Here is a 25,649-nt window from a genome sequence, read left to right as displayed (position 1 = left end):
GGTGGAGAGATTGTAGTGCTAGTATTGTGGATTGATTATTTGAGAGATTTTGAAAGATTTTTGAGATTCTTTGCGAAAAAAAATATGGATGCAATTGAAATGAATGAAAGGATGAGGGAGGAGGAGGAGGAGGAAGTGACGGAAGCGGGAGAGATGGGAGGACATAGGCGCGCAAAGCGTTTTAGTGACGAAGCCAATGCTGCCTTAGTGACAGAAGTGGGAAATAGGTGGGCACAACTGACCCGGGGTGGTCGTGGGAAACCGTGCCCCCCGCTCTGGGTTTATCAAAGGACATGGATGGAGATAGCAGAGGTTATATCTGCGAGCACACATGAGGTGAAAGAACCCAACCAGTGCCGAAAGCGCTGGAATGATCTTGTTGGAACAGTCAGAGTAAGTATTCAATTTATTTATATAATAAATTGTAATGATGCATTGATTAATTTAAATGCAGATCTGATGTATTGTAGTTGGACTGGTAATTATTTAATCCAAATCTCGATTTTATTCAAGTTATTCTCAGACAGTAGATATAGCCATGCATGCGAAGTGTAATAGCATATAACGTTTACGGTGACTATGATTAGCATGGGATGATTAATTGTGGACTGTGTGTTGTGTTGTGTGATATTAATAATTTATTATTAATATGATATCTGTCAGTAGTCTGCTATTTGTTTTATCTGTAAAAGTACCTAGCAATGATCTTATGCCATGTCATGCTCATCACCTTTGCAGAAGAAGCTTTCGAAGAATAGGGTCGAGCAGCAGCGCACGGGCGGTGGCCAAGCTGACATTAGCGCCCTTACTGATTTGGAAGAGCGGGCGTTGGCACTTGTGGGAGTCCCCAACCAGTCAGCCACCCACGCAGATGCTGAACCTGTTCTCGCGCCACGTGAGCAATGTCTAAACCATTGGGTGATTAAAGTAATTTAATGCCATTCATTTCCGTATAATATGATTGATGTAATGTTATGTAATTAATGATGGGATCATGAAATATCATTGTAACGCAATGCAGATTCTGTACTTTCATGATGTTAATTATATGTGATGTCTGTCAGTATATTTACAGCAGTAGTGTTGCTCGTGTTATAAAGCTATTAGAGTATAAGGGTCTCCGAGAGATCCATTACTGCCCTATTAGATATAGCGGAGGAGCAGCGAGAGATTGTTGCGGAGGTGCGATAGATGAGGGTACGGGGCCCAGAAGAGCCGTGGGCCCAGGGGCAGCACGGGCCAGTCCACACTGCAATATGTGCGCGCACTAGGTCTGTGCAGCAGAGCAGGTCTCCAGTCGTCTTGGTCAATCTTTGCCACTGGACCAAGACTTAGCTCTGTCAAGCCCGTGTCATGCTCGTTCGAGGGACCGCCTATGATGATGATGATGATGATGATGCCTGTGTAGCGTAAGCATTCTCATGTGACCCTAGCACTCCCTCCTCTTCTAATTACCTCAGTTATATTTCCTAGCTCAGCAGACAGAACAGCCGCAGGCCTTCCAGGTACCCCAGGTGCCCCAGGATCCTGTTTTTGTTGTCTCTGGAGGTGAGGAGGCAAGTGTGTCGCCCATCTTGCTGTGGGTCCTCCTCTCCACTGAGGATAGTGAAGAGGTGGAGGAGGAGCCTGCAGCCCTTTCCACAAGTGTTCCTGTGGCCATGTCCTCTTCAACCGAGGACGTAGTGGGGCCAAGCAGTTTGCAGCAGGGCACCCAGAGTGGTTCCATGCCGGCGCCGACCCCGTGGATATTGGTTCGGCGCAGTCGGGCTGCTCCGAGAGAGGTTGATCTGAGTATGGACAGGGTGAACTTGTCGAGGACAAGTGTTGACATTGATCGGGAGCTCCTCCAAGCAATAGGTGGGTTATCTGGCCAGGTTACCACTCTGTCCGCGATCGTCGCAGAGAAGATGACATGGAAAGCAGTGGCACTGGAGAGAATAGCTGGGACCACGGATGCCAGAGGGCAGCCAGTGGTCCCGGAATGCGGCACTGCACCCCAAGGTGCCGTACCCCCATTGCTAGAGACACATGCGAGTCTATGGAAACAGCGCTCAAGGTGCCCTCCTGCAAAGCGACTTGGAGTTGGTAGGGGCAGGGGAAGAGTTGGGGTACAGACCCCAGGGAGAGGGGGGAAGGAAAGGAGGGGCATGGCCACAGGTAGGCCGGGAGGGAGGGAAGGTTATTGTTGTTGTTTATTTTTTAAAATGTATTGAATGTTGGGTGGGTGGGTGGGACTTTGAATTGTTTAAATGTTGTTGTTGTTCATTTTTCAATTAAAACATTTTAAACTTTTTCACTGTTGGGGTGGGATGGGGGCAGGGGGGCTGCATGTGTGTTTATAAAAACCATTGTTGTTTATAAAATTTATTGTTATTTATAAATGTTTCACTCTGTTGGGGTGGGGAAGGGGGTACATAGGTTTTAACTGAAGTGTTGTGTTTGTTTAAACAAATAATTTTAGTAATAACATTAAAACATTTTTATTTAACTTAACATTGTTGTGCATTTTCGTCAGATAGCAGAAACGTTAAGCATATACAAAGTTTGCAAACACTGGCGAGGCCAGGCCAGGAAAGGCAAAGATTAAACGTAACGTAAATCAACTGTAACTGTAACCGTCACCAATGTAACATAAACCGTTCATTTGAGCTGCAGACACAACAGTCTTGCAGCTGCGTAACTACCACCAATGTTAGTTCAAGCAAAGTGTTCATTTATGAGCTGCTGATGCAACAGTCTTGCAGCTGCGTAACCACCACGGGCCTTTCCTGCGGTCTAGAGTGGGGTGCAGGCATGGTTTCAATGCCAGCCTGATTGTCCTCCCCGAGGTCCTTGTCCACCTTCTCGTCCTATTCTTCCGCCTCCCCTCTCTCCCGAGGTGGATCGGCAGTCCCATCTGGCAATTCTTGTCCCCTCCTGATAGCTAAGTTATGCAACATGCAGCACACCACAATGAATTGAGCGACTTGCTCAGGATGGTATTGTAATTCGCCTCCTAAGTGGTCCAGGCATCTGAAGCGCTGCTTAAGCACTATAATTGTCTTTTCGACAATATTGCATGTGGCTATGTGGCTTTCGTTGAATCGCTTCTTGGCTTCTATGTGGGGCTTACGCAGGGGGGTCATGAGCCAGCTGGCAAGGCCATATCCTTTATCGCCCAGCATCCAACTGTGACCTTGTGGCTGACTCTTAAAACAGGTCAGAAACAGTGCTCTCACACTAGATGTGCACATCATGGATGCTCCCTGGAAATTTTGCATTTACTGCCATTATTATTTGCTTATGGTCGACAACGAGTCAGGTAGTGGAATCCTTTTCGGATCCGAAACACCTCTGCATCCTGAAAAGGTGCTTGCATGGCGATGTGCGTGCAATCTATTACTCCCTGCACTTTAGAGAAGTTTGCTATTCTGGAGAAACCCAAAGCCCTCTCACTTTGTGCTTCCCTGGTCATAGGGAAGCTTATGAAGTCCATCCTGCGAGCGTAAAGGGCTTCAGCCACCTGTTGAATGCAGCAATGTGTGGCATGCTGAGAGATACTGCAAATGTTGCCAGCTGAGACCTGAAAGGAGCCCGATGCGAAGAAGAAAAGTGCCGTAGTAACTTTGACCTCAACGGGCAGTGCGGTCCTGATGGTGCTGTTAGGCTGCAGATCTCCCTTAATGAGCTGGCATATCTCACTGATGATCTCCTTTTGGAAGCGCAGCCACCTAAGGCACGTGTTCTCGGACAAGTTCAGGTATGACCGCTTATCCCTGTAAGTGCGTTGGGTGTAAGTTCTCCTCCTCCTCATCAGTCTGCCACCTCTTTCATTGGGCACATAATGCTCTTCAATATACCTTCTCCCATCTCTAGTTTGCAGCATGTGAGTAGTCATCAATACTGGCTGAGAAATTACAGGCCCTATTACTATGTATTCAGAATGAATAAATTGTCCTCCAAAAACATATAAAAAATTCTAATTGACCACAAAATGATTAGATGGTCGTTCAGATGTTAAAACCACCTTAAAAGCACTCACAAATTAATTCAAAACTCCCAGAACTTGAAGCAGCCTTTTATTTGAAATGTCCTCCAATATACAAAATGGCATCCAAACTGCTGGGTTAAGGTCAGGTGAGTGCAGCTTTTTTTCCAGCCTTTTTTTTTTAAGCGAGCGATCTTTTGGGCGATATATGGGCGAGATGCCGAAAGTAACGCTCGGCAATATTCTGGGTCTTAGTTTCCTTTAAAAACTGTATTCTGGGCAGTGCACTATTGTTGACATCATAATTTGAAAGAAAAATATGGGCGGGCGGTTTAACTAATTCTCAGCATTAACTTGATGCTGAAACTAATGCTGGTGACAAATGGGCGATAAATGGGCGTTAGACTTAATCTCAGCAGTTAAATGGGTGGTAGGTGGGCGTTAGCGAGGCAAAACTGATGGAAAGTCTAGACCATAGTCTTTTCTCATCCTGGGTACATAAGCAGACAAGAAACTGAGCTTCAATATTTTCCGTGGTGGATGCTGAACAATTAAGCTGTGCTACAGACGCGAACTAAAAACAAAAGCGATGTTGCAGAGAAACAAGATATTCTGTGTGCAGTATAGTGACAGTTACTAATCTCACAGAGTCATGAAATGTCACAAATACATCAGAAAACTTAGAATTGTTAATTATTTCATCCGATACTGATCGTGACCACCACAAGGGGCAGTAAAGACCATTAAGATACAATTCTTAGACGTCCTTGACACTACAGCATCGCAGTAGTTGTACTCCCTCTATCTGTTGTCTTGAGTTTATGATACTACAGTAATACGTTCCTTGAATCTTATGCCGGGTTTTATTCAGTTAGAATTATTTGCTAGTTACTTAAAACATCCCCACAGCATCCCCTGTACAAACTATTTGGAAAAAGCTACTCGTGATTATAAATAAAGCACTGAAGGAAGTTATCCAGACTGGAATGTCAACAACTGATGCTAAGATAGCAGCATTTCTGAAAAACATCTCGTCATATATCTTACATTATTAGATATAATTGTATCCTAACATGCTATACATGACTGTAATAAGATATGACCTGTAACCACCAGCATACCTTACCACCAGGGGTGCACTTGCAAGAGACAGGTATATAAGGTCAGGTCTCAGGAAAGTGCAGCATTCCAGAGCTGTGAAATAAAGGTGCAGGTCCAGAGTGACCTTGACTTCACTACATGCCTCGTGTGAATCTGTACTGAGGGGACAGGACTTTACAGTGGCAACGAGTCATGGGATTACAGAATCCACAGAATGGCGAACAACGGATCAGATGAAAAGTACAATGCAGGAGACAATTGGGAGGACTTTATAGAAAGGCTCCAGCAAAGCTTTGTAACCAAAGACTGGTTAGGCGACGATAAGGCAGACAAGAGAAGAGCCCATCTCTTGACCAGCTCGAAAACATACACTTTAATGAAGGATCTGTTGGCACCCAAGAAACCAGCAAGCAAGTCGTTTGAAGAATTGAGCACACTGGTAAGAGACCACCTGAAGCCAGCGAGCAGCCTACACATGGCCAGACACAGGTTCTACAACTACAGACGCTGTGTGGGCCAGAGCATACCCGACTTCGTGGCGGAACTTCGGAGGTTGGCTAGTTTATATGAGTTCTCCGATGAACTGAGGAGAGAAATGCTGAGAGACTTTTTCATTGAAGGAATAGGCCACGCAGGCATATTCCGAAAGCTCATAGAGACCAAGAACCTGACCTTAGAGGCAGCAGCACTGGTTGCACAGACATTCTTGGTCGGGGAAGAAGAAACGAGGTTGATTTACAATGCAGGTACAACAACTAACGAAATATCGGAACAAGAAGTTCACAGCACTAAACAAGCTGCTACCCCCACATACAGACAAAACTGGGAGAACAGGCTCTCGACAGCAGGCAGAAGCCATCAAGGGCCACAGGAACGGCCGTTCACACCTCATCAACCCACAATGTGAGCAATCAACTACAAACTGAGAGAAGCTCAAAAGAGATCAGCTAGACGCAGCTCATTCTTTGGGAACACTTTAAACAATAGAACAGGTCTGTGCTGGAGGTGTGGGGGTGGGCACTCGTCAAGGGGATGTCGATTTTAGCAGGCTGTTTGCAGAAATTGTGAATATACAGGGCATTTAGCCTGCATGTGCAAAAAAACGGCAGCTCGGTTGGTATATGTGGTGTATGCAGCACACAACTCACTGACTCCACACGGTCTGGTGTAAGTCTAACTGCTGTGACCTTCGTCCTTTATTGTTCAGCTCCAGAGTGCCTCCCAGGTGTGGTGGTCAGCCTTATATAGTCCTTGTTACAGGCGCTACCAGGGTTTCCCACCGCAGAGCCCTCTGTGGTGTGGCATAGTACTTACATTACAGTTAAGGTACTGAGACGATACACACATCATTACATAACATCACCTTCCCCCCCCCCACCCCAACCTGGACGCAGGACAACGATACACACATCATTACATAACATCACACTTGTCCAACGGAAGGCAGGTGGGCATAGGCAGTGCGTTAGTATGGTACATATTATCTGGTACATTAACTGGTTATTGACTGGTAGCGGAACCTTGATTTCCTTGTTAGCCGTTATCATTAATTGTACTTCATCCATTATTTTACACAAATACAGTGGCCATTCAGCATAAAAAAGGTAATTCTTATTATAAATTCACTATCTCACATTAACATAGCTCATTTTAGACTCGCTCTCCCAAACAGAAGTCCTTTGTGGGGATCACCTCTTTGTAAGGCCCTTTTAAGGCTCCCAGGTGCATTTCCTCTTTAAGGCGCCATCTTTGATGTAGGAGGATTCCACGAGGCTTCTCCTTGGGCGCCGCCATCTTTGATGCTCTGCAGCTCCGACACGATGCCGCCGCCATCTTCTTCTCCGCCGCTCCGAATGCCCTCCGCCGTCGCAGCCTCCGTTGCCACCTCTCCTGCGGCCGTCGTGGCCTCTCCAGCGGCCGCACTTGCCGCGTCCCCCGCGGCCTCCATAGCGGCTGCCATGGCCGCCCGACGCTACCAGCTCCTCGGCGGGGCCCGCCCAACGGCCTCTTCCTCTGCGGGGCTCTTCCGAACCGCCGGCCCCTGGATCCCTCAGCACCCCCCCCCCCCCCCTCCCCACTAGGCCCCTCTCGGCAGGGCTGCTTGCCTGTGGGGGCTGAGGCTGCAGGATCTCTGTGTGAGGTCCGGACGGGGGCTTGCCTGTGGGTGGATTGAGGCTGCAGCTCCAGCTCGGTCGGCGCTGCTCTCTGGGGACCCGGGGCACGGCAGCACCCCAGGGAGCAGCAGCCTGTGGAGGAATGAAGTCTTCCCAGCTCCCACAGACCTTCCCCATCCACCTCCGGCTGAGGAGCGTCGGCCCATCGCCTGCAATGACCCACAGAGGTAAAGCGTGCGTCTCGTCCCCGTGGGATACCTGCACCATCGCTCTGCCAAGAACAGGTATCAGTTCCCTGGTGTAGGTACGCAGCTTCACCGTGACCGGGACCAGCTTGGGTCATGCAGCTGGGTTAATCCACAGTTTATCAAAAGTTCTCCGACTCATCAACAACGGACCCGAGCCCGTGTCCACTTCCATACTCACTGGGACTCCGTTGATTTTTACTTCCCTTATCACTGGGGGCGAATTGTCGGTGCACGTATACAGTCCAAGCACCTCATCTTCTTCTACCTGCTCCTCGCTGAACAGTGGATCATCCCCCATCTCCTCAGCCACATGGTGAATCTGATTTCTTTTACACATACGCTGAAAGTGGCCTTTAACGTGGCAGGTATTGCACGTGTACTCCGCAAACCTGCACCGGTGAGCCCCATGGCTTCCTCCACAACTCCAGCATGGTGCTGCTTGATTGACCCCCCTCAGCGGACTCTGAGCTCCAGGATCCAGAGGTCTGTGCTCCCTGCCCCGGGCAGAGCCACGTTCTGCAGTTTTGTCCGTGGTGGGCGCTATCCTGTGGACAGTGCCTGCCGGGTTCGAGATTGTGTGGATTATTTGCTTGGTGCTGCAAGTCGAGGTCATATGTGCCCAGCTGATGGCGATGGCCTTTGTCAGAGTGACTGTGGGTTCCGTGGTTAGCAGCTTGTGAAGGAGGCCCTCGTGGCCAATCCCCATAACGAAAACGTCCCGCAAAGCCTCGTCAAGGTGTGCCCCAAAATCACACGGCGCCGCGAGTCTCCTGAGGTCCGCAGCATATTTGGTGACATCCTGGCCCTCAGGTCTGCAGTGATGGTAAAATTTGTATCTGGCCGTGAGGATGCTCTCCTTCGGTTTCAACTGGTCACGAGTGAGTTCAGTCAGCTCCTTGTGTGACTTGTCCCTGGCGCTCCCGGGTGCCAGAAAATCCCTGACGAGACAGTAAACCTCATCTCCACAACTGGAGAGCAATATCGCCTTACGCTTCTCTCTCATTGCGTATGTGTCCTCCGTCAGATCATTTGCTGTGAAGTAGTACTCGAGCCTTTCCGTAAAGGCCTCCCAATCATTGCCCACGGTAAAATCCTTTAGCGAGCCCAGAGTAGCCATGGTTGCGTGGAGTTCGTCCGCTTCCTCGTTGCCAATGTGGTGTATGTAGCACACAAATCACTGACTCCACACGGTCTGGTGTAAGTCTAACTGCTGTGACCTTCGACCTTTATTGTTCAGCTCCAGAGTACTTCCCAGGTGTGGTGGTCAGCCTTATATAGTCCTTGTTACAGGTGCTACCAGGGTTTCCCACCGCAGCGCCCTCTGTGGTGTGGCATAGTACTTACATTACAGTTAAGGTACTGGGACGATGCACACATCATTACATAACAGTATACGAATCGGATGGGTCGGAAAGCGGACCAGAAGATGGTGGGGACAGTACCCGGGACACCGATGTACAGCGGGTCAACATGATCAATGGCCGCTGCTCCGACAACAGAACGCCTTCTATAATGATGAGGGTCCTGCTCAACGGGATATCTGTCAACATGGAGCTGGATACGGGAGCGAGTCAATCTCTCAACAATGGGCGCTCAACAATTTGAACAATTGTGGCCGCATAAAAGAGACAGACCAAAACTCACAAGGGTCGACACCACACTAAGGACCTATACCAAAGAAATCGTACCAATCCTCGGCAGCGCCATGCTCTCTGTCACACACAAAGGGACAGTGAACCGACTTTCCCTGTGGATTGTCCCCGGAGACCCCCCACCACTGCTGGGGAGAAGCTGGCTGGCAAAACTAAACTGGAAATGGGATGATGTCCATGTCATGTCATTAGAGGAATGGACCTCCTGCTCAAGTTATAAAGCAATTGGAACATCTTTTTCAGCCAGGTGTGGGCACTTTCAAAGGGGCCAAAGTCAAAATCTACATCACACAGGATGCTAGACCGGTCCATCACAAGGCCAGAGCTGTACCCGATGTGATGAGGGAAAAGATTTAACATGAACGAGACAGGCTTCTGCGGGAAGGCATTATATCACCTGTGGAATTTAGCGACTGGGCAAGTCCCATCGTCCCAGTCATGAAGCCTGATGGATCCATACGAATCTGTGGGGACTACAAATCTACCATAAACAGAGTCTCCCTACAGGACCAGTACCCGCTGATCAGAGCAGAGGACTTATCTGCCACATTGGCTGGAGGTAAACTTTTCTCAAAATTAGACTCACATCTGCATATATGACGCAAGAATTGACCGAGGAATCCAAGCTACTCACCACCATCAACACACATCGAGGCCTTTTCATGTACAATCGATGCCCATTCGGCATCAGGTCAGAAGCTGACATATTCCAGCGCAACATGGAGAGTCTGCTCAAGTCCATCCCGGGGACAGTTGTATTTCAAGACGACATACTTATCACGGGCAGGGACACCGACTCCCATCTCCGTAATTTGGAGGAAGTACTAAAGCGGTTGGATCGGGTAGGCCTACGAGTCAAGAAATCCAAGTGCCTGTTTCTCGCACCCGAGGTTGAATTTTTGGGCAGAAGGATTGCCGCTGATGGAATCCGCCCAACAGAGTCCAAAACAGAAGCAATTCGCCTGGCACCCAGGCCCCGGAATGTCTCAGAACTGCGCGCCTTTCTCGGGCTACTCAATTACTTTGGGAACTTTATGCAGAACTTAAGCACGCTGCTGGAGCCTCTCCATGTGCTACTCAGGAAGGGATGCGATTGGTTTTGGGGGGACGCCCAGGAACGCGCCTTCAATAAGGCACACAACCTTCTGTGTTCCAACAGTGTTTTGACTTTCTTTGACCCAGGTAAAAAGCTAGTTCTCACATGCGATGCATCAGCGTATGGGGTCGGGTGCGTTTTGCAACATGTCAATAGTGCGGGCAAATTACAATCCATAGCTTATGCCTCATGGTCACTTTCGCGGGCGGTGCGCGGGTACGGAATGGTAGAGAAGGAGGCGCTCGCGTGCGTGTACGGTGTCAAAAAGATGCACCAATACCGTTACGGGGCCAAGTTCACGTTAGAAACCGACCACAAGCCCCTCATGTCCCTCCTATCCGAGAGCAAGGCAATAAACGCCAACGCCTCGGCGCGAATTCAACGGTGAGCACTCATGCTGGCGTTCTACGACTACACAATAAGGCACAGACAACTGTGCCAACACGCTCAGCAGGCTACCCCTGGCGACCACGGAAGGGTCTGACGAACAGGACTGTGAGATAGTCATGGCAATCAATGCCTTTGAGTCCACAGGTTCGCCCATGACGGCTCGCCAAATCAGAGCCTGGACAGCCAGCGACCCCACGTTATCCTTAGTAAAAAGATGTGTCCTACCGGTGACTGGGCAGAGGCTCGCGATGCCTGCCCCGAGGAATTAAAACCCTTTCACAGGCGCATGCATGAGCTATCACTACAAGCTGACTGCCTGATGTGGGGCAGCCGAGTAGTCATGCCTCTGCGAGGCAGAGAGGCATTTGTCCGGGAGCTCCACCGCGAGCACCCGGGGATCGTTCTCATGAAGGCCATAGCCAGATCCCACGTCTGGTGGCCTGGTATTGACGCGGACTTGGAGCTCTGCGTCCGAAGGTGCACCATTTGTGCCCAATTCAGCAATGCCCCCAGGGAGGCTCCACTGAGCCCCTGGCCATGGCCTACCAAACCGTGGTCGCGGGTGCACGTAGACTATGCGGGCCCATTCATGGGCAAAATGTTCCTCGTAGTTGTAGATGCATTTTCAAAGTAGATCGAATGTACCATTTTAAACTAGAACACAACCTCCACCACTGTGGAGAGCCTCGCAACCATGTTTGCAACGCACGGAATCCCTGACATATTGGTCCGTGCTTCACCAGCGCAGAATTCCAAGACTTTATAATTGACCACGGCATAAATCACGTCAAGACGGCACCGTTCAAGCCGGCCTCCAACGGCCAGGCAGAGACAGCAGTGCAAATCATTAAACAAGGCATGCTTAAAATCCAAGGTCCCACGCTGTAGGGTCACCTGTCGCGACTGCTGCTGGCATACAGATCTCGTCCGCACTCACTGACTGGGATCCCCCCCACGCAACTGTTGATGAAAAGGACTTTAAAAACAAGGCTCTCATTAATCCTCCCAGACATGCACGAAATCGTTGAGGCAAAGCGCCGTAAGCTGACTGAGTACCATGACAGAAATTCGAGAGGGAGATGGAATGAGATAGGGGACAAAGTGTTTGTACTAAACTATGGCAGGGGTCCCAAATGGCTTGCAGGGACAATAACGGGCAAGGAAGGAAACAGGCTACTGGTAGTACAAATGGACAATGGCAAAACCTGCCGGAGGCATGTAGACCAAGTCAAAAGCAGATTTACCAACAACACTGCGGAACCAGAGGCAGACTACAATGTGGAACTCGCACCACACCTGGTGGACAGACAGAGGGAACAACCTGAAGAAAGGGCAATCCCAACAGACAGCCCAGGCGAGTCAACAACAATCACACCAATCGAAACAGACAGCCCAGGCGAGATACCAGCAACCACACCCAAAGAAAAACAGACACCAAGGCAAACAACTGAACCACAACTCAGACGCTCTACGCGAGGGCGCAGACCACCTGAGAGACTGAACCTATAAAGACAATAAGACCTTGGGGGAGGGTGATGTCATGTATCTTACATTATTATATATTACTGTATCCTAACATGCTATACATGACTGTAATAAGATATGACCTGTAACCACCAGCATACCTTACCACCAGGGGTGCACTTGCAAGAGACAGGTATATAAGGACAGGTCTCAGGCAAGTGCAGCATTCCAGAGCTGTGAAATAAAGGTGCAGGTCCAGAGTGACCTTGACTTCACTACATGCCTCGTGTGAATCTGTACTGAGGGGACAGGACTTTACACATCTTGTGAGAAATTGATGCTGTATCATTAGGTTGATTGCTCAGTGAATAATTTGAGCACTGGGATAATCTATTTTATGATAAGGGTTCTCATACCCCTGGAGGACTAAATTTGAAAACACATTTCACAAATTAAAAGCGATACACAGCTATATAATATCAGTGCTGACTTAATAGTCAACAAGGTCCCATCTTCTTAGTTTATATTATTCCCTATGGAAACCACAACTTTTAATTGTAAATTTCTCAACCCCCCGCCTTCAGTTCCCTCCTCTTCTGTATTTAAATAGATAATGATTCCATCTTCTCTTTTTACTCCAGCCCAGAATTCTCCCATTATATAATACTTGGAAATCATGTATTGAAAATTTATTTTCCATTTGCAAACATATCGCAATGTGATGGATCACAACAGACGCATGGGTCTAGAAGTTGGATTGTGCTGAACCTGTGCGTGAGACCAGTACTACGCACGCTGTATGTATCTAATGAGGCTGGTGGCAGGACCACAGCACATTGGTTCACTGGCCTTAATTGTAGATTACCGACAAGCCGCAGGCTCCAGTCACAGCCCCAGAAAAAGCTCGTTGGTCCTGGGAGGGACAATCAACCGGCTCGTAAGTCGAGTTCAGAGAGCCTGGTTGCAAATGTGGCGGGGTGGGGTGGTGGGGGTGGGGGGAGGTGGTGTTCGGTAGCGACTCATGAGTTTAATATGGAGCCAAGAGAAATATTCCTCTTCCTCCACTCAGCTCCACAAAAAAGGTTAATTTAAAAATAATAAAATTGTTTTTCCGGAGGCAGCCTGCGCAATCCCTTTGAGGACCACTGGTTTGGCTGCCAAGCACCTGTGGATACTGATCCCAGCATGCATAGTGCATGTTGTGGTCAGTCGCAAACATATTTTACAAAGGGGGCCTCAAAAAGGCATTAGGCCCTTACTTATATATGCAAAAGGCCCAATAGGCCTGTTTCATATCCTCTCCTTCACAAAGAGGGCCTACTTTGACCACAGTAACATCACTTGCCTGAGCCCATCTGCTGCTAAAACCCTCATCCATGCCTTTGTCACCTCCAGATTTGATTATTCCATTGCTCTCCTGGCTGGCCTTCCACTTTCTGTAAACTTCAATTCATCCAAAGCACTGATGCCCGTACCGTATCCAGCACTGAGTCCCGCTCACCTATGACCCCCGTCCTTGCTGACCTCCTTTGCACAAACAACCTGCACTTCCAGTTATAAATTTTGACACTGACTTTATATTTTATTGACTGTCTTTGCATGATTGGAATCAATTTAGGTTTGAATGAATGAGACTTCAAAATCTATCTGTTGAGTTAGCATCACTTGACTTCGTGAATGCCATTGCAGGTTAGTTTGCTTGGCACAATACTTGGACTTCTGTTAAGGTTTTCTTCCAATAACACTTGATTAGTACCCCGCAGTTCAAGTTTAAATCAAAATTGAAAGTCCCCATTCTCCCCTCCCCTTCCAAATTAAAACATGACACATTATCAAACAGGATCTATTTTTTAAGATTTTGAGTACAATTCGCACACCCAGTTTATTCAGTCAAAGTGACTTGGATGCCACCTGAAATTAGAAATGTTTGTGGGCTACAAGCTGAAATTATTCATGAAATCTGGAACATGTCTTCCATTTCAGTATTCCTCTCCAGCTCAGAATAGAAGTATCAATTGAGCGAGCAGCCTGCTAACATTACAGTGGGAGAGGAGCATTTTAAAGGGGCACTCTCTGTCAAAAATTGTTTGGCAAACGTTTCTTTGTTCACATAGCGTCACCTGCACATAAATTCATTGTAACAAAAAACTTGTGGTTTCCTGCCTCTCCAAACAAAGAGAGGTTTTCATGTTCCATTAACATGAAAGCGCAGTCAGCTCTGTGTAACAGCCCTTTGGCAACCAGTCAAAAAAGTGCTAAGTGTCCCACAAAATGTTGGTATGTGCAGTGTCTGTATTTTGGTCCATTACTTACATGGCAGTACCCTCATGATCTGTATTTAGTACACATTACATATACACTAGTATTTTCCAGATCTGTATTTAGTGCAGATATATTAATTACATAGAAGCATAGAAATTTACAGCACAGAAGGAGGCTAACATTACTCTGCTAGTTCTTCGTTGGAATGAATAGTGCAATTTCTCACTGTTTAAAATACTAATCCAATTTTCACTTTAAAAATGTAATGTTCCTGCTTTCACCAATTCCTGTGGTAAAGCATTCCATGCTTCAACAAACCTCTGCATAAAGGTTTTTCCTCTAGCATGTCCTCACTCATTTAGAGAGAATTTTAAGTTGATGATCGATCATCACTAACTCCACAAACAAAGGAAATAGTTTCTCCATATTCACGAACAATATGCTGCAGATTTTTAACACATTCCACATTAAATTTCCTCAGCCTCCTCTGCTCCAATGGAAATAACCCCAGAATCTCAAATCATTCCTCATATCTATCATTTCCCATCCCTTGCACCTGCGGAATCTACACTGTATACTCTCTTATGGCTTTAATGTCTTTCTATGGGCTCAAATTTCCCCAACCGCTTTTTCTGGCGCCCTCACCTGAGGTGCAGCACTTTTGTCCGCCTCCAGGCACGCTGAAAAAAGACGTCCCTATTCTGACTGCTCCCCAGCCTCTTGGTCGTGGCACAGCGTGGCCCAATGGATTGGGGGCGGAGCCAGGTCCCGGCACTGCACATGCGCGTTAGAGTCTGCGCGTATGTGCAGTAGCTCCTGGCAGGCTGTTTCTGCAAACACGCGCTGCAGGCTGTGTGGGAGGGGCATAGGCACACCGTCCCTCGCCCTGGCCAAATGGGCTCCCTCATTTGTGGCCCGCTGTGTTCCCGAAGGTAGGATTTCTATTTTATATTTGTTATTTACTGATTGATTTTGGTGTTTTAAGTGCAGCGTTCCTATTTTTTTATTTGTTATTTATTGATTGCTTATTATTTTGGTCTTGGTGCTTTCGGTGCCGGGTTCCTTCTATTTTTTATTTGTTAATTAATTGCTCATTACTTCTTGTGCTCAGTGCAAATGTACTGCTTTGTTTCGTACCCCCCCACCCCCACCCGGTGATATCGAGGCCAGCATCTCGCTAACCGCCCCCCTCCCCCGTCCCCATCGCTGCCTTCCCGGGCCAACTTTAAAGATGAAGGTAGGATTTACTTGATTTCTATCAGCATGTTACTTGTTTGTGCTTGTCCTCGCAATGCTTGGTGCTCGGTTGTATTGTTTCAGGTCCTCTCCGGTTCCCTTCCCACCCCTGCCCTATAATGTCCGCCGATGTACTAATGCGCGCTGCTTTCTTCACTGCTGGCAATGTTTTTCAGAGCTGGCCACATACGCTGACCTAAGTCGATTTGGAGTAAGTTTTAGCTGGCCAAAGTGGCCTAAATGGCCAAAACTGGCGTAAGTAGTTGGGAACGCCTCCTTTTGAAAAGAAAAACTGAACTAAAAAAAATTGTAGCTATCTAAGTTACTCTGGAGCAAGTTTATTGGGGAAAATGGCATTTTTCAACTTGGGCCAGAAAAACCAACTTACACCCAAAAAATTGAAGCAAGTCATGACCAAAATTGGACCTTATAATGATGCGCTAAAAACTGCATACAGTATTCTAACTATGGCTAACCAATATTCTTTGTACAAACGACTTATTTACTCTTACACTCTTTGCCTCTACTTATAAAAGGCTGTTGGCCATTTTCATGACTTTATGTACCTTTTCAGCAAATTATATATTTGAATTCCTCTATCTCTGCTCAACCATACCCTTCCATTGCTGATGGAGCATCCACGATACTGAGGATGACGCGAATAGCACGTTTAGTGAGTTGGTCTTACCGCAGGTTAAAAGGTCCACAGCCAGATAGGGAATGGGTGACCAACAGGAAGAGCAGTGCAAGGAAGGTAGTGCAGTGGTCCCCTGCGGTCATCCCCCTGCAAAACAGATACACCGCTTTAGGTACTGTTGAGGGGGATGACTCAGCAGGGGAGAGCAGCAGTAGCCAAGTTCATGGCACCGTGGATGGCTCTGCTGCACAGGAGGGCAGGAAAAAAGAGTGGGAGAGCTATAGTGGTCGGGGATTCTATTGCAAGGGGAATAGATAGGCGTTTCTGCGGCCACAAACGAGACTCCAGGATGGTATGTTGCCTCCATGGTGCAAGGATCAAGGATGTCTCGGAGCGGGTGCAGGACATTCTGAAAAGGGAGGGTGAACACAGCCAGTTGTCGTGGTACATATAGGTAGCAATGATATAGGTAAAAAACGGGATGAGGTCCTACGAGACGAATTTAGGGAGCTAGGAGCTAAATTAAAAAGTAGGACCTCAAAAGTAGCAATATCAGAATTGCTACCAGTGCCATGTGCTAGTCAGAGTAGGAATCGCAAGATAGCTCAGACGAATACGTAGCTTGAGGAGTGGTGCAGAATGGAGGGATTCAAATTCCTGGGACATTGGAACCGGTTCTGGGGGAGATGGTACCAGTACAAACCGGACAGTCTGCATCTGGGCAGGGCCGGAACCAATGTTCTTGGGGGAGTGTTTGCTCGTGCTGTTGAGGAGGAGTTAAACTAATATGGCAGGGGGATGGGAACCTATGCAGGGAGACAGAGGGAAATTAAATGGAGGCAGAAGCAAAAGATAGAAAGGAGAATAGTAAAAGTGGAGGGCAGAGAAACACAAGGCAAAAAACAAAAAGGGCCACATTACAGCAAAATTCTAAAGGGGCAAAGTATGTTAAAAAGACAAGCCTGAAGGCTCTGTGCCTCAATGTGAGAAGTATTCGCAATAAGGTGGATGAATTAACTGCGCAGATAGCAGTTAATGGCTATGATGTAATTGGCATCACAGAGACATGGCTCCAGGGTGACCAAGGCTGGGAACTCAACATCCAGGGGTATTCAACATTCAGGAAGGATAGACAGAAAGGAAAAGGAGGTGGGGTGGCGTTGCTGGTTAAAAAGGAAATTAATGCAATAGTAAGGAAGGACATTAGCTTGGATGATGTGGAATCGGTATGGGTGGAGCTACGGAATACCAAAGGGCAGAAAATGCTAGTGGGAATTGTGTAGAGACCACCAAACAGTAGTAGTGAGGTTGGGGACAGCATCAAACAAGAAATAAGGGATGTGTGCAATAAAGATACAGCAGTTATCATGGGCGACTTTAATCTACATATTGATTGGGCTAACCAAACTGGTAGCAATGCGGTGGAGGAGGATTTCCTGGACTGTATTAGGGATGGTTTTCTAGACCAATATGTCAAGGAACCAACGAGAGAACTGGCAATCCTAGACTGGATGATGTATAATGAGAAGGGACTAATTAGCAATCTTGTTGTGCGAGGTCCCTTGGGGAAGAGTGACCATAATATGCTAGAATTCTTTATTAAGATGGAGAGTGACACAGTTAATTCAGAAATTAGGGTCCTGAACTTTAGGAAAGGTAACTTCGACGGTATGAGGCATGAATTGGCTAGAATAGACTGGCAAATGATACTTAAAGGGTTGACGGTGGATAGGCAATGGCAAACATTTAAAGAATGAACTTCAACATTTGTACATCCCTGTCTGGAATAAAAATAAAACGGGGAAGGTGGCTCAACCGTGGCTAACAAGAGAAACTAAAGATCGTGTTAAATTCAAGGAAGAGGCATATAAATTGGCAAGAAAAAGCAGCAAACCTGAGGACTGGGAGAAATTTAGAATTCAGCAGGGGAGGACTAAGGGTTTCATTAAGAGGGGGTAAATAGAGTACGAGAGGAAGCTTGCCGGGAACACAAAAACTGACTGCAAAAGCTTCTATAGATATGTGAAGAGAAAAAGATTAGTGAAGACAAATGTAGGTCCCTTGCAGCCAGATTCAGGTGAATTTATAATGGGGAACAAAGAAATGGCAGACCAATTGAACAAATACTTTGGTTCTGTCTTCACGAAGGAAGACACAAATAACCTTCCGGAGATACTAGGGGATCGAGGGTCTAGTGAGAAGGAGGAACTGAAGGATATCATTATTAGGCAGGAAATTGTGTTCTGGAAATTGATGGGATTGAAGGCTGATAAATCCCCGGGGCCTGATAGTCTGCATCCCAGAGCACTTAAGGAAGTGGCCCTAGAAATAGTGGATGCATTGGTAATCATTTTCCAACAGTCTATCGACTTTGGATCAGTTCCTATGGACTGGAGGGTAGCTAATGTAACACCACTTTTTAAAAACGGAAGCAGAGAGAAAACGGGTAATTATAGACCGGTTAGCCTGACATCAGTAGTGGGGAAAATGTTGGAATCAATCATTAAGGATGAAACTTGGAAAGCAGTGACAGGATTGGTCCAAGTCAGCATGTATTTGTGAAAGGGAAATCATGCTTGACGAAACTTCTGGAGTTTTTTAAGGATGTAACTAGCAGAGTGGACATGGGAGAACCAGTGGATGTGGTGTATTTGGACTTTCAAAAGGCTTTTGACAAGTTCTCACCCAAGAGATTGGTGTGCAAAATCAAGCACATGGTATAGGGGGTAATGTACTGACGTGGATAGAGAACTGGTTGGCAGATAGGAGGCAGAGAGTCGGGATGAACGGGTCCTTTTCAGAATGGCAGGCAGTGACTAGTGGAGTGCCGCAGGGCTCAGTGCTGGGACCCCAGCTCTTTACAATATACATTAATGATTTAGATGAAGGAATTGAGTGTAATATCTCCAAGTTTTCAGATGACACTAAACTGGGTGGAGGTGTGAGCTGTGAGGAGGACGTTAGGAGGCTGCAGGGTGACTTGGACAGGTTAGGTGAGTGGGCAAATGCATGACAGATGCAGTATAATGTGGATAAATGCGAGGTTATCCACTTTGGAGGCAAAAGCACGAAGGCAGAATATTATCTGAATGGTGGCAGATTAGGGAAAAGGGGAGGTGCAACGAGACCTGGGTGTCATGGTTCATCAGTCATTGAAAGTTGGCATGTAGGTATAGCAGGCAGTGAAGAAGGCAAATGGTATGTTGGCCTTCATAGCTAGGGGTTTGGGTCTTGGAGCAGGGAGGTCTTACTGCAGTTGTACAGGGCCTTGATGAGACCTCACCTGGAATAGTGTGTTCAGTTTTGGTCTCCTAATCTGAGCAACGACGTTCTTGCTCTTGAGGGAGTGCAGCAAAGGTTCACCAGAATGATTCCGGGGATGGCTGGACTGTCATATGAGGAGAGACTGGATCAACTGGGCCTTTATACACTGGAGTTTAGAAGGATGAGAGGGGATCTCATAGAAACGTATAAGATTCTGACGGGACTGGACAAGTTAGATGCAGGAAGAATGTTCCCGATGTTGGGGAAGTCCAGAACCAGGGGACACAGTCTTGGGTTAAGAGGTAGGCCATTGAGGACTGAGATGAGGAGAAACTTCTTCACTCAGAGAGTTGTTAACCTGTGGAATTCCCTGCCGCAGAGAGCTGTTGATGCCAGTTCATTGGATATATTCAAGAGATAGTTAGATATGGTCCTTACGGCTAAAGGGATCAAGGGGTGTGGAGAGAAAGCAGGAAAGGGGTACTGAGGGAATGATCAGCCATGATCTTATTGAATGGTGCTGCAGGCTCGAAGGGCGGAATGGCCTACTCCTGCATCTATTTTCTATGTTTCTATATTTCTATGGCACCAAATTGTTGGCAGAGTTCAGACTGAGGAAGACTGCGACAGAATACAAGACATTAACAAGCTTGCAGAATGGGTGTGTAAAAGGCAAATAAATTTCAATGTAGATAAGTGTAAGATGTTGCATTTTGGTAGGAGGAATAAAGAGGCTACCTAATTCTTGGAAAATAAGAGACTAAATGGGGTAGAGGTGCAAAGGGATCTAGAGGTACAGATTCACAGATCACTAACACAGGTTAACAAATCTATAAAAAATGAAAACAAAATACTGGGGTTCATTTCTAGAGGAATGGAATTATAAAACAGTGCTGTTATGTTAAACTCATATAGAATCTTGGTTAGACCACGCTTGGAGCAGTGTGCATAGTTCTGGTTTCTGTATTGCAAAAAAGGATTTGGAAGCACTGGAGAAGGTGCTAAAAAGGTTTACAAGGATGATACCAGAAGTGAGAGGGTACAACTTTCAGGAAAGACTGAACAGACTGAGCTCTTTTCTCTAGAAAAGAGAAGATGCAGAGGTGACCTGATCGAGGTCTTTAAAATTATGAACGGGTATGACAGGGTAGACATAGAAAAGATGGTTCCACTTGTGGGCAGTCCAAAACTAGGGGCCATGAATATAAGATAGTCATGAAGAAATCCAATAAGGGATTCAGAAGAAACTTCTTTACCCAGTGAGTGGTTAGATTGTGGAACTCGCTACCACAGGGAATGGCTGAAGCGAATAGTATAGCATTTAAGGGGAAGTTAGATAAATGACATGAGGGAGAAAGAAATAGAAGGATATGGTGATCGGGTTAGATGAAGTAAGATCGGAGGAGGCTCGTGTGGAGCATAAAGACTGGCATAGATCTGTTGAGCTGATGGGCAGTGATTTGCGCCGTTTTTTTGGAGCAGGCTGCTCTTTTTGATCTAAGTTGAAAAACCACAATTTCCCAAATCAATTTGCACCAGTGCAACTCAGTTACGATTTTTTTTAGGCCAGTTTTTTTTTCAGCCAAAGGAGGCGTAACCAGCCACCTATGCCAATTCTGACCATTTCGGGAAGCTTGGCCAGCTGAGAGTTAAACCAGTTCTGCTCAGGCCAGCGTATGTGGCTTCTGCAGGAAAACCTTCCCTACAGGTAAGGAAATTGGAGCATCAGGTGCCCGGGCACACAAAAAGAATTGAAAAACACATAGCATCAACTTACCTCCAACTCTGCCCGAAGGCAGAGAGAGAGAGAGAGAGAGAGGGAGAGAGGGAAAGAGGGAAAAAAATCCAGGGACCGAGAATGAGATCGGACCGGGAGAATGTGGACCGAGAATGGGACCAGACTGGCAAGCCCTTCGGCAGAGTTGGAGGTAAGTTGCTGTTATGTGTTTTTCAATTCTTTTAATATGTTGTGAGTTGGCTGTATGCTTCACTTTGCAACCTCAGCTCGCATTGTGTCTCTGGTTACCATGGCAGCCTGATCTTTTTCACGCAGATCAAGGCTCCACCCCCAAAACTAAAGGTCGAGTTACGCCACGCCAAAATGAAAAAATCCAACGGGGAAACTTAGAATTTTGCAGCGGGGGGGTGGGGGCGCACTTAGGCCCCAATAAATCGGGCCTAACTCTTCAAGTACGCCAAAAAAATGCTTTGGGGAAAATTGAGCCTGATGTAATGTAATTGTATTTATACTCCCATTCTTTGTTTTTTTTCTCCCAAAGTGTATTTCCTCACACACAACCACAAAAGATTGCACCTACCACCTGTCTGCCCACTCAGCTAACCTGTCCATGTTATCTTGAAATCCTTTACAGTTCTCCTTTGTTTACTAAACCACCTTGTGTCATCAACAAATGTCAAGATTATGCTCGTTAAGATCAAATCCAGATATATTAATAGAGAACAAAATTTGACCTACCACTGATCCGTGGGGTACACCATTTCCAAACCTTCTGTAATCTGAGCAACACCAATTTACCCCAACCAACGTTCTATCCATGCTGTTACATTTTCTTTTATACTATATGGGTGAATTTTTCTAACAAACCTTTTGTGAGACACCTTGTCGAACACATTCTGACAATCCTTATACTCTACATCTAATTCATTCCTGTTATCAATGCAGTCACTTCTTTACAACAAAACTCTATTAAATTTGTCAAACATAACTTCTCTTCAACAGATCCATACAGGCTGTCCTTGACTAACCCATGCATTTTCTAAATGTTCACTTTTTAATCTCAGTAGTTCAGCAATTTACATTTTATAATTACAGATTAGAGAGATGCGTGTTTCGCTTTCAAAGCTGCATAAAAACACATCATTATGTTACTTCCCCAGTTTGACAGAAATAACATATCTTCTTCCACTGCCACCAGCCCAACCTCCCGCCCCCTCCACCCACCCAAACCAAAACAAACAATGTCAAATACTTCTTTTATATAAAGATAGTGTCTTTAAGTCCGGATGCTGAAATATTTTGTTATAAATAAGGCCGCCTGCACCTTAGGAGACACGTATGTTGCAGATAAGACCTTAAATAGAAGATATAAAGGGAAAGCAAGATGTAAAAGCAAATAAATTAACATCTGCAGTGTAATTATGTTAAGAACGCATTGCCCAGATTTTGCAGTCAGCGATGTAGTGATGGCGTCGCCGCTGACCTCGAAGAAAGTTGCCCACAAAGTTTTAACGAGCTTTGTTGTGTCGATTTCCCCTTTGCTGACTTAACTTTCCATCTAGTGCCATCTGTATGGGATCTGTGGCATCCGGCAACAGTGATGTCATCAAGCAGGCTGAGCAGCCAATCACATTGAAGAATTCTCACATACAACAAACCAGGAAGTAAAAAGCGTGTCTTTTATTCACTTTTATTCACTTTTTAATCATTTTACAGAATACGAGATAAAGATTGGGACATACATATGGGATTAATGTAGAAGCTGAACTAACATAAAAAACTTTAAAAAATAAAATAAAAATTAAGTTTTATCCTTTAAAAAAAACTATGGAATTTTTATCATGGAATGGAAGAAATGATAAACTGCACAATATAACATTAGTTTTTCAGAGCCAGAGAGTTTGTTCAGCAGTAATTATGACTCAGTATGCTGTTAAAACTCAGTTACACCTCCTTCAACAAGGCTCAACTTTTTCAATGGTTTCTGCTGTGAGAATAGTGCGTAAAAGGCTGCAGTTCATGTCAAATTAGTGATTCTGTGTTGATTCCATCTGCGAAGACTGTAACAGTGCACCCTGTGGAAGAGCAGGGTATCACCGACAGCAACCTCCGGCTTTTCGTGTTTAACTACAAATGCGCAGACGCCAGAGGTTGCTGTCAGTTTTACACATTAATAGCGGCGAACGCTGACAGTTTTGCTGTCATTACAACCAAAATGTCTCATTTCATCCACTCTGACTTGGTGCATTTGAGGGATAGTACCGCTGAGATCACAAATGTCTAAAGATCACTGGGTTGAATTTTCACACTAGTTCTTCCGATCTCCCATTGCAACTTTGGCAGAAGGTACAGCAAGAGATCGGGAGAACCCCGTGGAATTTCTAACCCCTCAATTCCATACGATTGCAAGAATGTCGTCTTGCTGCATTTTTAATGTACTTTACAGGAACATGTCCTCAACTTAAGTCTGCAGTAAAACATTAGTGTTAACTATTCTTCAAGACACGATTAAATTTCAAATATATAACTACCAATCATAGATACAGGTATTTACATTTCTGTACAAATAATTCATGCCAAATGGTCTAACATAGCAATCTTGCAAATCCCAAAGGAAAGAATTTAGAGCATGTGTGTAAATGGCAGTAATCCAATTCTGTAGAGCACTTAATCTTCACAATGTAGTGAATAAAAACAAACCGGACTCTCTCCTGCTTCCTCTAGTTCTATGCTCATGTCCCTTGTGCCATAATGAATTCATTCAGAAGCCACAAACGCACTCAATAGATCCATCTCCTGACCATATCGGCCAAATGTTCCAGGTATGAATATATTCCATGATATTCATATGTGCATCTGCGTTCCCAACCCCGTTTAGCACACAATTAGACAGTTTTTGGACTTGGGGTCGATTAGTGAGCAGATTTTCTTATTCAGACTATATGATTTAGGGCTGGTTTATCACTGTGTTGAAGACCGGTGCAGCCTAGGCATTATTCAAAAGCAAAACTATAGCGTTTGGACCACATCAAGACAGGATGTCAAATATCTTTTATCTTGTGTGGATATTGACACAATGTGAAGGATATGCAAATAGAATCCTGAATATTGTTGAAAAGTTGCATATAGCAGAAATTGAGGCCTTTTTATTCATGCATAATAAAAGCTTGCAACCACAGAATGCAAATCCATTGCTGTATGTCAGAGATTCTTCTATTTGTAATATGCAAAGTGAACTGCTGTCCTTATTATATTACTGAATCATTCTGGGCCTGCAAAGGTTTCTGGATAAGAACAGCTGAATGAACAGAATGACACAGCTGATTTGCATATGAATATAAACACCAGTAATTGATTGAATTGAATTTGATAACAAATATAAGTGTTAAAAATTGACTCATTCTCATTTAAATGGCAGTTGTGGAATCCATTCCAAATTGGTGTTAAACCATCTCAGAGATGGTCATTAAGAAGCATAAGCTAGTTATTTGGTTGAGAATTCTCAGGACAGCAAGAAATCCTCAATGTTTATGAAGTATGTACATTAAAATGTTGAATTGCAATGATGACCAAATCCTAGAATGGGGTTCAAGCCCACAATTCTTTACACACCAAGCTCCCATTGTGACTGGGAAACATGCAAAGCAGAACAGGGCAATTCAGAGAAGGAGTGATGATGAGACAATCAGAGGAACCAGCTCAGGCCAATGTTGCCTATCTCCAGCACTGTGGGAGTACCTTCACCACATGGACTGCAGAATGTTCTAGAAGGCGGCTCACCACCACCTTCTCGAGGGAAATTAGGAATGAGCAATAAATGCTGGTCTTGCCACTGATGCGCACATCCTGTGAATGAATAATTTAAAGATTTTACCAACCGATCCACCTCCTGGGAGCGAATTGGTCACCCAATCCCTGACCTGCCTTCGTTAAAACCAGGAGTGGCTGATTTGGGGTTATGTTTGAAATTTTTTTAATTTTAACTTTTCACCGGCATCCAAATCCATCTGTTCTTGGGTGTTAAAATCACCCTCCCAGCCACCACCCCCCCGCCCTCCCGTTTCTAATATATTTATTGACTGAGCCATTGCCAAACAACTCACTGGAAGGAATTCTCAGCAAGAGGTACAGTGATAGCCAACATGGAGATTGAAGCATTGGTGAAAGTGTTTTACTTGAGTGAATATAATTTCAGTGTTGCACACTGGGTGCTCGATGTCCATGCATCAGAATGCAGCAAATTTTACATTGTCTGATCGATAATATAGTACTTGAAGCTTTTCTAAATAGGCCACCTGCACAATCCAGCGTGGCTAAGTTCACTTACCTTTGACCCTATGGGAAGGTGAGGCTGCTGGCGATGAAATAGAGGTCCGAGGAGTTGGAACTGGACATTGCTTCCCTGGTTCTTCTGTTGCCTTTAGGTCCATCTTTTGCATGATATAATCTGCAGATTTGAAAACAAACATGATAAGCTGCT

The 25,649-nt window shown here is 45.7% G+C and overlaps 1 protein-coding gene across 11 annotated transcripts in view; it reads right to left on the bottom strand.

The window, feature by feature from the left end:
• The window catches only part of anks1b (ankyrin repeat and sterile alpha motif domain containing 1B), a 965,528-nt gene that overhangs the window by 423,378 nt on the left and 516,501 nt on the right, over positions 1-25,649 (bottom strand). For all 11 annotated transcript variants that reach the window (XM_070897439.1, XM_070897440.1, XM_070897444.1 and 8 more), the window contains one exon: positions 25,497-25,616. In XM_070897439.1, coding sequence (XP_070753540.1) covers positions 25,497-25,616 — 120 coding nt within the window. The remainder of the gene's footprint in view (positions 1-25,496; positions 25,617-25,649) is intronic.

The sequence above is a fragment of the Pristiophorus japonicus genome, chromosome 13, assembly GCF_044704955.1.
Source record: "Pristiophorus japonicus isolate sPriJap1 chromosome 13, sPriJap1.hap1, whole genome shotgun sequence".
NCBI classification, from domain to species: Eukaryota; Metazoa; Chordata; class Chondrichthyes; family Pristiophoridae; genus Pristiophorus; species Pristiophorus japonicus.
The sequence above is the reverse complement of the archived record's forward strand: the minus strand, read 5'-3'. Positions and strand labels throughout refer to the sequence as shown.